The 11,748-nt window shown below is 57.3% G+C and overlaps 1 protein-coding gene across 1 annotated transcript; it reads right to left on the bottom strand.

Annotated features, from left to right (window-relative positions):
* Positions 1-1,642: 1,642 nt before the first annotated feature.
* On the bottom strand, positions 1,643-7,703 carry PHYHIP (phytanoyl-CoA 2-hydroxylase interacting protein). The gene is made up of 4 exons (XM_028114222.2): positions 7,518-7,703; positions 6,121-6,295; positions 3,861-3,978; positions 1,643-2,177 (listed from the first exon to the last, which is right to left on the bottom strand). Exons 1-4 carry the CDS (start codon positions 7,680-7,682, stop codon positions 1,643-1,645), a joined length of 993 nt encoding a protein of 330 aa, XP_027970023.1. The 5' UTR covers positions 7,683-7,703.
* Positions 7,704-11,748: the final 4,045 nt, after the last annotated feature.

Consider the following 11,748-nt stretch of genomic DNA (forward strand, 5'->3'; position numbering starts at 1 on the left):
GATTGTACAACTTGCCTACCCCCACCCCTCCCAGAGCTCAAAGAGAGTCGGGGCTCTCAGGCCATGGTGGTTTATTGATGCACGTCGCAAGCACAACACAGGCGGGTGTGCCCCCAGCTCAGGGCAGACACAGGGCCGGGGGAGAGCAGTGGGCCACCCCCCAGAGCAACGCAGTCAGCAGAGGGGGAAGAGGCCTGGGGGCCCATGTCCTCTCCTCCATGCTTCTCCCAGGGCCCCCAGACCTGCTCCGTGCCACAGAGACAGCTGACCACACCACTCCCTGTGGCTACACAAGAGGCGACCAGCTGTCCCACCTGCGCCCTTACTGAGATATGGCCTTGTTGGCCTTCTGGCCCCTTCTGTACTTCATCACGGGGATCTGGCTGTCACTGTGGGGGCTGCTGTCCTCTGCCTGACATCGCCTCCACCATCCCCTGAACAGCTAGCTGCCTCCATCCACACCTCCACCTGCCCCCCGACCTGGGGGTCCACCCTCACCACCCTCATGACCCGTACCAAAGTAAGAAATAGGCGAAAAAGCTGGGAGGCTCAGGAAGCCGTCTCCAAGAACTCCCCAGGGAAGGGGTTCTCCGCCAACCGGCTGGCGGTGGGGAAGCAGACGGTGCCGGTGGGCGGAGCGTGAGGTGCGGTGGCAGGGAAGCCACAGTCCAGATCACACGCAGGCACGGTGCAGTCACGGCCCCGTGGCAGAGAGAGCGAGCAAAGCGCACAGTCAGGCAGGGTGCTGCGGCTCTTCGGAAAGCCCTCGATTCTAGTTCCACACTGGGTCCCCTCGGGGCAGGAGGCGGCCCCCTTCGGGCTAAGAAGGGTTACCTCTGGGTCTCAGGGGTCTCTGTCCCCCTCCTCGACCCCAGTGGCTGCCACTGCAGACCTCGGTGCTCTGAGCAACGGAGAAGGTACGCTGGGGTACACATCATCTCCAGAGGAGAAAGGAAAAGTCCCAACAGCCCGGAGCCCCCAAAGCCAGGAGGAAAAAGAGGGCCCCTTTCTAGAGGGCAGGTGGAGAAGGGGAGGGACAGCTCTCCCCATGCAGGAAGAGGGTGCTGGGGGGTCAGAGCGGTGCAGGAGACTATGTATAAAGGGAAAGGGCCAGGCCTGGAGTCGGAAGCCCCCCCCCCCCCCCCCCCCCGCCCCGGGCCGGCACAGAGGGGAGGGGTATTCTGTGGTTGGCCCTGAGTGGGGTGGGCGGGGCTGGAGAGGAGCACCCGCGGCTCTCTGCAGCGCCTCTGGGGGCGGGCAAGGAACACGTGGGCTCTGGCCCGGGGAGGCTGCTCAGCGACAGCCCCCAGGCTGTAAGTTTCCATGAGGTGGAGGCCGGGATGAAGCAAGAAACAGCAGGACAGGGAAACCAGGAATGGGGAAATCTCCAGAAATCTACCCTCCTTCCACCAACCTACGGAGGCTAAGAAGCGTTACCAAGTCCACCAGGGGTGAATAGGCCACGCCTACCAAGGGGACACCCTCTGTTGCCTCTAATGCCACTGGGTGGGAAAGGGGAAGGCTGTGGCGTGGAGGGAGCTGGGGGGGGGGCAGGGGAGAGAAAGCCAGCTCCCTGAACCTATGCCACCCGTTGCCACCCTGCCTGTCATCTCTCCCTAGCCCCCCAGTTCCCCAGGAGTCCCTAGCGGCCCACACTGATGTTGCAGGTCTTGCAGCTGGGGTCTTTCTTGGCGTCAGCAGTGGATAGGCTCATGAGCTGGTGCCCGCTGATCTCCCCCAGGGTGCCCAGGGACAGGTCAACGGGTTCGGTATAGATGATCTCCAGGATGAGGTCCTGGGCATGGCGGAAGATCAGCTCCCCATCCTCCACGCTGCAGGTCAGGAACTTGTTGCAGGCAATGTCCAGGAGGGGCAGGCGGTCACGGCAGAAGCGGTCCCCCAGGGAGCCCTTAGGGGCCAGCACCAGGATGGCATAGTGGTAAGCTGTGTACATACAGTAGAAGTCCGCAAAGTAGAGGTTGGTGCTGGGGTTGAAAAGGCGCTGGGCAGGGATCTGGAAGCGCCAGCGACCGTAGGGGGAGTCCTGAGGAGGCTGGCCAGTGTTGAACTCTGTGTTGCAGCTGAAGAAGACCCCGTGGAGCATGCCGCTGGTTGGGGAGCCATGGCTGCCGCTGTTGTCCTTCAGGTAGGGCTGCAGCATGTTCCCGCAGTGGGTCCTACCCACCCCGGGGGAAAAATGCCAAAGGGAAGAGAAAATGCCGCTGGTTAGCTGGGCTGAGGCTTGGCTGCTGTGTGGGGTTGAGAAGGAAGCCAGCCGAGCTCCCAGCTCTCCCACCAGCTGCTGCCTCCATCGGTCGCAAATAGAACATTCCAGAATGTGAGAGCAGGGAGAGCCCTGGAGATGGACTGATGCAAGCCACTCCTTCACAGAGGAGAGGTCTGAACCTTCCACTCCCCATCTTAAAACCCTCTGATGGAGCTTTCATGAAAAGCAAGGCCATCAAGGTCTGGCCTTTCTGACCCCACCTCCCACCACCCCTACACCCACAAGTAACATTCTCCAGCCACACATGAACCCCCAACTTTCCTGCCTCTGTGCCTTTGCAGGGCTCTTCCCTCTGCCTGGACTGCCTTTCCCTGGACCTCTCTTCACCTGGCCCACCAAACTCCTAATCATCCTTCCAGGCCCAGCACAGGTGTCCCCTCCTCTCCAAAATCTTCGGGGAACATCAGGCACATTTGTATTCAACAAAACTTTGCCTGCTACGTGCAGGTACTGAATTTTACTCAACAATCACACGTACTTCTTACATTCCATCTGTCTGAACTGTCCCTCTGATAGACTCTGAGGTTTTCAAGACGGGGGACTCTACCCTTTATTCATCTTTACATCCTGGCACATATGGGTGCTTTCTCTCTCTTGCGTGCTTGCTGAGAGAGGAGCTGGAACTGGGCCAGTGTGCTCACCACTCACCTGGCTGCCTCTCTTCTTTAGTACAAAAACCAAAGAGCCCACTAGCTCCCTGCCATGCTGGAGTAGGGTGGGAGCACCGCACCCCCAGTTGAATGCAATGACAAAGACAGTAAGACTAGCAGGTTGCCCTAGCCCAGCCTTAGAAGGACATGGACTTGGGGCGGTGTCAGCAGGCCTGGGGAGGGTGGGCAGCCCCCGACCCGGCTTCACCCTTGCCAGGTCCTGGATGTCCCAGGTGACTAGTGACCTACGGGCTCTCTGCGCCTCAGGCTCCCCATCTCTAGGCTGAGAGGGTTAGAACAGATCATCAATTGGATCAAATATTTTTGGACTACAGAGCCCCTCTCTTTCTTCCCCAAAAGATATTATACATAGGCAGTCGATAAGCAGTGCAACTGAAGCTGCTCCAGTTGACTGATAGATGTGGGGCCCACCGAGCCTCACCCTAATTTCCTCAACAACCCCTTAATACCCCCCTAAAATGCCCTGTGACACCTCCCTGGAGCCTCCAGCCTCCACAGCACACGGTTTGAAAACTAGGACCCTTCAGACACAGAATCCTCTCACCCTGTGCTCCCCTTACCATCTCCCTCTGGGACCCAGGGCCTGAACTGGAGAGACAGCTGACTCTGGGCATTAGAAGCCAGTGAAAGGAACTGTCCAAAAGGAGGAGCAAACCCAAGATCTTGTTCACCCAGGCCAGTTCACATGGTTCCCCCAAGCATCCCCACCCCGGGAGCCCTCTCCTTCCCTGGAGCCCAATCCCCAGCAGTGAGCCATCCCCCCAGAGCCAGCCTGTGATACTCCGTAGGAGGGTCTGGCAAAGACAAGGTGGGCGTGATGTCAGACAGCCGTGGCTGTCTGGGCAAAGCAGAGTCAGGGGCAGAAGGCGAGACCCAGGCCCCTGCCAGGGGCCACGCCGTACCTGGCGTGCTGGAAGTACTCCTTGTGGTGGTTGCGGTAGAAGACGGAGAAGCGGAGCATACGGCCTGCGATCTGCTCGGCCTTCTCCTGCAGCTGGGCCAGGTGCTCCTTGGCATAATCTGCAAGAGTCCGGCTGGTTAAGCCCAGGGCCAGGCTGGGTATCACAGCCTCATGCCCCCACACTCACCCACTGCACACGGAGTATGTCAGCCCACCTCCGTCCTCAGAGCAACAGGGGACACCAAACAGTCACAGCACCTTGGACCACATAGGAGCAAGCCAGGTGGCCCAGCTGGGAACATGGACAGCTGGATGCTGTTTGTCTTCATCACCCCTGCACTCTCATTGCCAGAGGCTCAGCTCTCTGAGTCAGAAAGGGATAGGGGCTGCCCAGTTAGACAGTCATGCCGGGGGCCCCAGGAGCTGTGATCTCTGGCTATCCTCATGTGAAGAAGACCAGCAAGCAAAACAAGGATTGAGAGGGGAGAATTTGAGGTCCCCTAGGGGGAGCCCCCCAAATCCAGCAGGTAGAAGGCCGTCCATACCACCCACACGGAAGCCAGTTGTCATTATAGGTAGGGGCTCACAAGGAGCCTGCTGATCACTGATGTGAGTGGGTAGCCGGAGCAGGGTCAGAGGCAGTGACTGCTTCGGCACCCTGAGAGAAGCAGGGAAGGCTGGAGACAGGATGGTAGACCGGACACCTCCCAGGGCCAGGACCAGCCTCTGGGGCCCTGAGGCTCAGGCAAGGGCTGCTGCCAGCAAAGACAGGGCCTTTGTACAAATTAGAAAAAGGTGCCCTTTCCTCCTTGCTGATGCAGCCCTGGCCAGGGTGCTGGGTTTGGCAAGAGTAGTGGGGACTGGACTGCAGCCATCCGCAGCTCCCCAGTTTGAATTAAACTCCCACTAGGTGTGGAGTTCTGGGGTAAACCAAGAGGCTTTCCCCGCAAGGAGTGGGAGCACCTCCAGAGTGGGGTTTTGCAGCCGAGCTAAGAAAAAGCACTGCTCGGGAAAGAATGGCAACTCAAGGAGACTTAGGGCATGGGCCTTGGCAGAGGATGGAGCCAGCAGCCTCAGAGGCCCGGGGCTAGGAATGTTCCCTGCCCCTTCCCTGTGACAGAGAGAGATCTGGAGCAGTTCCCCCTGTGGACACCTAAAGAGTGGACTATTTGTGGGGCAGATCCTGGGTCATCCATTACCAGGTACACGTAAGCCTGGTGCTTGTTCATACTGGAATTTGCCAACTTAATTCTGCTAAGAGGGTTTGCAGGACCCTTAAGTAGGGGTCAGGTTACCAGGCTAAGTGGAGGCTCAAGATGAGCAAATGGGATTATTATTAATATTACTTACTGACTGTCCTTCGACCTATGATGGATAAACAAAGTGTGGTCTATACATACAATGGGATATTATTGAGCCTTAAAAAGGAAGGACAGGGCGCCTGGGTGGCTCAGTCGGTTAAGCGACTGCCTTCGGCTCAGGTCATGATCCTGGAGTCCTGGGATCGAGCCCCGCATCGGGCTCCCTGTTCAGCAGGGAGTCTGCTTCTCCCTCTGACCCTCCCCCCTCTCATGTGCTTTCTATCTCTCTCAAATAAATAAATAAAATCTTTAAAAAAAAAAAGGAAGGACATTCTGACACATGCTCAGCATGGATGAACCTTGAGGACATGATGCCGAGTGAAATAACGGAACTAATGTTGCAGTCACAGAAGGACAAATGCTGCGTGATTCCCCTCGCAGGAGCTACCGAGAGGAGTCAAAGTTACAGAGACACAAAGTGAAATGGTGGTTGCCAGGGGCTGAAGTGAGGAGGAGAGCTGTTGTGTAGTGAGTGTAGAGTTTCAGTTTGGGAAGATGACAAAGTTCTGGAGATTGGTTGCACAACCACTGTGAACGTACTTAATACTACTGACCCATACGCTTAACTGGTTAAAATGGGAAACTGTGTTATGGGTATTTTACCACGATTCAAAAACAGCATGCTTGCCCCGAGCCCGAAAAGGAAGTGCATCCCTGTTCGGAAGCGGTATTGGCAGCCCAACTAGCAGTGATGACGTCTGCCCCCCCCCCCCCCCCGCCGTGTCAGACTGCGGGCTTGGCGGGGGCAGGGGCGGGTCTCGTTGGGGTGCCTCCCTGATGGCTGAAGCATGGTGCCCGCGTTCAGCAGGTGCTCATAAGCGTCTGCTGGATTAAGACGCATCCCCCTCCCGACCCTAACTAAGACCGATGTGTCAAAGCAGCAAGAGAGCACGGCCTCACCCCCGGTGCAGAACTCAACCGTCTCGCTCCAGCCGGACACCAGGTACTCCCCGTCACTCTGCTTCACGGCTGTCTGCACGGCCACGCTGTACTCTGTGCGGGGGCTCAGGAACCAGTGGCCTCTTACTGTCATGGGCAGTGGCACGGCCTTGGCCACAAGCTTGGTGGGGACATCCTGAGAAATGGGATGCAGAGAGCCAAGAGTCAAACTGGGGGTCTGGCCCAATCTTGGCATTCCGCCAGACCTCACGCTCCCCAGATGGCCCCTAGGCTGCCCAAGGAGGGCCAAAATCTCAGAGATTCAATGGCTCGGCGCCCTGGCCACCATTTTCCTGCAGAAGCAAGCAGTGGCCGTTGGGAAGGCCATACAGATACCCCCCAGCCTCCACCCCTCCGTAACGCCCCCGATGCCCGTTCTCTTGGGAATTAAGGAGAAAGGCCACGGGGGTGGAGGCCGAAAAGTTGAGGGCGGCGAGACCTCCGTTTTTGAGGGAGACTTCGAGAGCTCTGCACACTGCAGTGCCGTCTCCACGGCAACGGCAAATGCCGAGAGCCAGGGAGGAAGGGAAAATATGCCTTATTCTTTGGGGGGGGAGGGTTAAGGGGGTGGTGTTGAACATTCACGTCACCGTGGCAACTGGCCTGCCAAAAGACACCCAGATCGGGAGAACCAGTTCCAAAGAGAGAGAGGGTGAGCAACCCACATGATGCAGTCGTCGTGGGAACCAGCTCCTTCCCACCTCACTCTTCCCCCTTCCTCTCTGCCAGCTTGAGGAGATGGGAGCCTTCTTCCCACCCACCCCCTCCCCGGCTTTAACCCAGGGAAAGGACACCCCAGCCAGCAGAGGACTCTCCCATGCTGCTTTCCTAAACCCAGCCACCTGTAGGCCAGAGAGCCAGGGGCAGAGAGGATCACGGCGGCCCAAGAGGGGTCAATGAGGACCAAGCAAAGGGCCCCAGCCCTCCCATGGCCCACGTTGCCCACACAGTCAACAACAAAGCTGCTTCCTGAGTCAGGGGCTTTGTCATACCCTGAGACGCCAGCCCCCGGTGTGATGTCTGTGGCCCCCCCTCAGGTTTTCCCTCCCCGTCTGAAGCCCCAGTCATGATGCCAATAATGGCGTTCACGGGGGCTGGGCCCCAAGCCAGACACCACGCAAACATTACCTCACTGAAGCCTCTCACAAGCCTGCGGGGGCTGGCATTATTATACCCTTTTTACTTAACTTGGGCTCAGTGAGGCTGAATAACTTTCCTAAGATTACACTGGGAGAAGAGCCTGGGTTTGAACCAGGCCTGTCAGAGTCCCAACCATCACCCACCGGCAAGCGCTCCGTTACCCTGCCTCCTTCAAGGAGGAGTGTGAGCAACGGGCCCTCTGCGCACCCTCCACTCACCCGGTGCTTGAACTTGTTGGAGTTCTTGTTCTCCTTCTTGTTAAGGTCAATGAAGTAATGGGTGACCCTCTCCAGGTCACTGTTCTCCATGGCCCAGGAGATGCGGAAGGAGTCACAAGTGATGTTGTTGACCTCGATGCTGTGGGGCGTGGACAGCAGCTCCATGCTCCCCTCTGGCTTGGCTCCTGTGGGGACTGAGGGGAGAGGAAGCAGTAGCCCCTTCCTCCCCACCAGAGTTTTCTGGAATGTCTTGCTCCCAACATCCCTTGCAAATTGGAACCTTGGGAATCCACTGATCGCACCTGCCTCAACAAATCAGATGGGAAGAGTGCATGGGAAGATGGAGGGGCAGGACCAAGGGTGGGATGGGGTATCCCCCCTCGGGGGGCTCTTGGCTCTCCTCAGAGGGGTCTGCAGAACAGACGGCACCTGACAGGTGGCAGAGGCAGTGGGAATGCTGCAAACGCCGGGCAGGACAGATTCGCAGCAGATGGAGCCGAGGAGGGGGGCCCTCAGCCAGCAGGCGTGAAAAGAGGAAGGGGTGGGGGTGGAGAGAACTGTATGAGGCGGGGTAGGAGAGATAGGAAGCACCCACTGAGGAGACCCGTGTGAGGGTTGAGGCGGGCAGAGGGCCCTGGCAGCCAAGAGGCCAAGGGTGCCAGGTCGCTCAGGCTCAGGCCTCCCTCCTCCCTCGGGGTGACTCAGGGAGGGTCACCAAGACCAAGGCTGGGAGTCCAAACGCCACGGAGATGCACGTGGATACGCCAGTGGTGGGAGGGGGCAGTATGGGCCACAGCTCTTCTTCCACCCCTAACTTTGCAACTATCACTCTTTCCTTTCAGCTGATCCTCCGTTTCTTGACTCGTTTGAATAATTCATTTTGCCTTTGACATCTACAACAGGCCGATATGTGGCCATAATCGCCCAAGCATCATCCCATGCAAGCCTCGCCATAGGTAGGTACTTTTATTATCCCCATTTTACAGATGAGTTCACTGAGGTTGGGGCGATACCGAGATGTCAGAGGTCATGCAGCTATAAAGTGATTTGAACTCACATCTGACTCCAGAGCCCAAACTCTTTTTTTTTTTTTTAAGATCTTTTTTATTTATTTGACACAGAGAGACACAGCGAGAGAGGGACCACGAGCAGGGGGAGTGTGAGAGGGAGAAGCAGGCTTCCCGCCGAGCAGGGAGCCCCATGCGGGGCTCGATCCCAGGACTCTGGGATCGTGACCTAAGCCGAAGGCAGACACTTAACCACTGAGCCACCCAGGCGCCCCCAGAGCCCAAACTCTTTATCATTAAGCAAAGGCTGTATCCGCACATGTGAGTGTGTGTGATATGTGTGTGACATGTGTATATGCGTAGGTGCGCGTGGTTTTACTGTTATTTATTTTACTTCCTTCTATCCTTCCCTTTCCAGTAGCTACATTTTCTCTCACCTTCCTCTTTTCTCACCCCTTCGCGTCCACCTGGGCTGCTTTTCCAAGTATGAAAGGACCACACCCCTGGCAGTCACCTGTGCTTTAGCTAGGAGGAGCTGACCCTGGCCTTGATTGTGGCCTGGCTCTGGGGAACAGGGTGGGAAGAGAGAGGGGGTGGGAGAGGGGCGGGACTGTCTCTGGGACAAGAACACGAACGTGGGTTGAACTTGCTCCCGGGCGTTTGCTTAGTGCCCAGGGGAGCTCGTGGTTTCCCGGTTCCTTCTCAAGCCCCGTCCCAGCACACCTCAGCTTTCTGGAATGTTGTTTCCTTTTCTCCCCTTTCTGCTTCTGCTCCTCTCTTTGCCCAGGCGCTAAGGGTGAGGGTACCTTGTGCCTTCGAAAGCAGGTACTTCTATTTATAGCTTCCAGAAGATCCAACCCACACTTGCCTGTCAGTTAAGCCTGTTGTGGAGCCTGGTATCTCTAAATTCATCCGTGGGCTGCCTGAGTGGCAGGCACAGGGAGAAGGATATGGGTGATGGCCTTTACCTGTTCCAGGGTGCTCCCTGAGCCCGTGTTTCATTTTGGCTTCCTACCCTAAATTATGAGCCTGCCTGTCGTGCAATTTAGCCAAATGTCCGTGGCTTGTGCGCAGGGAATCCTATGGTAAACAAGCATGGGGGTGCTACCAGGTCCATCCCAAAATAAAGCAAAATAGGATTGGGAAACAACTGTATGGTAATAAACCAGTTTATAATTCATGGGGACAGATGTGGAGACTGGGGGAGTTGCCATCCTCTGGGCTCCCAGTGAGGAGCTCCCCAGGGAGATATACACATGCACCCACATGCACACACACACGCACCAACACAACACACCAACACAGACACACTCCCACCCCAGAGAGGGCCTGAGTGACCACCTCCCACCCACAGCAGATTCAATCTATGCCTACCCCACAGGTGGGCACCTATTACTGACTCAGTACTCCTCTCCTCAGACTCTCCCCAGAGACAGGGGCAGCCATGTTTGGGGGGGGCTCCCTAGGACCTGGCTCATCCTTTCCTTTCTACAGTTCTGGAAGAGCTAAGATTACTCCCCCATGCTAGCTTGGGAGAGTGGCCGTGAGTGACACTTGGGAGAACAGCAATGCCAGGGTGGACCAAGGGTGGGTGTGAGCCCCAGTTCTCCAAGTCCATGACTGGGGAAGGTCAGGGTGTGAGGGACAGGTTGAGACAGCACCTGAGAAACACCCGCACTGCCAAGACAAGCACTTACACACCCACACACAGGCAGGAACATGAGTGCACACGCATACGCACACATACACACATGCACCAAATGTGCCCACCCACACCCGCCACACAAGGGCTGCACGCATCTCCTCAGACATTCTCGGTTTCGCGCACTCACCTGCGCACTCAGGTGCCTCCACCCTCTTCCACATTCTAAGAATGTCCCACAGTTTTCCCGCTACAAGCTGTCGCCTCCACACAGACCCACACATGTTGGAGTCCAGAGGCTCACGCACACACATATGCACGCACACCTTCTCGCAAAGCCATATTTGGGGAAGAAAAGAAAGCCACAGGCGCCAACATGCACGTGTGCTACCTCCACAGAAGGCATGCGACCCATATGCCGGCTTGCACACGCATGTACACTCACACACACGTCAACTCAACCCCTGCCCAGATTCTGGTATTATCTCTCAAATCTTCTCCAGGCTCGAAGACCCAGACTTTGAAAACATGTTTTGTCCCTAGCCACCCTCTGCCAGCCCTGATCCTCCACATGCCGACAGGTCTGCTCACCTACATGGGTCTGCGCACGGACAGTGGCTTCTGCCCACACTCTCCACCTACCTACCCCTTTCTGCTCTGGAGTTGCCCCTCCCGACATAGAAATCCTTTGGTTACATGCACTCCCTCCCTCAACATGTACTCCCACACCCGTGACAAGTGATATGTCCACCCCATAAATATACTGCCTCACACTGCCCCCACCCACATAACCCAGAGGCTACTCAGATAAGTGATCCCCCCACACACGTAGCTCACGTGTACAAGAAACATATGTCCCTAAACATGCCACCCAGCAGTGGAAACCCACACAAGAGCCTAAGTGTGTGCATACAGAACTGTCTACGCAAGCAAACCTCCAGGGTCCTCGCAAGCATGCATACGTGCCGTACACACCGATACCCCTTGCCCATGCCCCTCCAGAAAAGCCACCCACAAGCCAGGGGGGAATCTTCCCCCACCCCACTCTCCCTGTTGGCATCGCTGACTGCAGCAGAATGGTCACGGGGTGACTAACTGTGGTGCCCCTGGGGACGGGACCCAGCTGTTAATCCCTTTGCCAAGGCCCTGGGGGACAGGGGACAAGGTCGTTGGCCCTGGCAATCCAGGTGGGCACCGTGGGCAGTGGCAGGCCCCTGGTGCCCCCAGCTCCTAGCCCCTTGCCGCCTCAGTCCCTCTCAGAATTGACAGCGGGATGCTCTGGGGAGGAAGGGCACTCACCTGGCTCCACGGGGCTCTGCAGAGGAAGACCTGGAAGGGAGGGAAGGGAGAGCCCTCTGTGTGGACGTGCTCTTCCCAGGGAGAGGGGCAGCAGCGACACTGGGGTCACAGGCAGCGGCGCTCGCTCGCTCCTCCCGCTCGTCTCGAGGCTGCCAAAGAGGCTTCTTCCATGCCCCGCAGGCAGCTCCTGCCTGGCTCTGCAGCACACGGCTGCTGCCCCCAGAGAGGCGATCTTCCCAGCTGAGCGCAAGGAGAGGCAAGAGCGAAATCACAGCAGCGTGGA

The sequence above is a fragment of the Eumetopias jubatus genome, unplaced genomic scaffold (assembly GCF_037043125.1).
Source record: "Eumetopias jubatus isolate StellerSeaLion01/CBP00866 unplaced genomic scaffold, mEumJub1_p1.0 scaffold_2, whole genome shotgun sequence".
Lineage (NCBI taxonomy): Eukaryota > Metazoa > Chordata > Mammalia > Carnivora > Otariidae > Eumetopias > Eumetopias jubatus.

What these genes read in the sequence shown, in the direction of transcription:
- PHYHIP (XM_028114222.2), bottom strand. Translation starts at nt 7,682, where the DNA reads ATGGAGCTGCTGTCCACGCCCCACAGCATCGAGGTCAACAACATCACT. An exon ending in CCAACAAGTTCAAGCACCGG is followed by an intron (nt 6,296 to 7,517) that starts GTGAGTGGAGGG and finishes CCCATTTCTCAG; the next exon opens with GATGTCCCCACCAAGCTTGT. An exon ending in GGTTGAGTTCTGCACCGGGG is followed by an intron (nt 3,979 to 6,120) that starts GTGAGGCCGTGC and finishes GGACTCTTGCAG; the next exon opens with ATTATGCCAAGGAGCACCTG.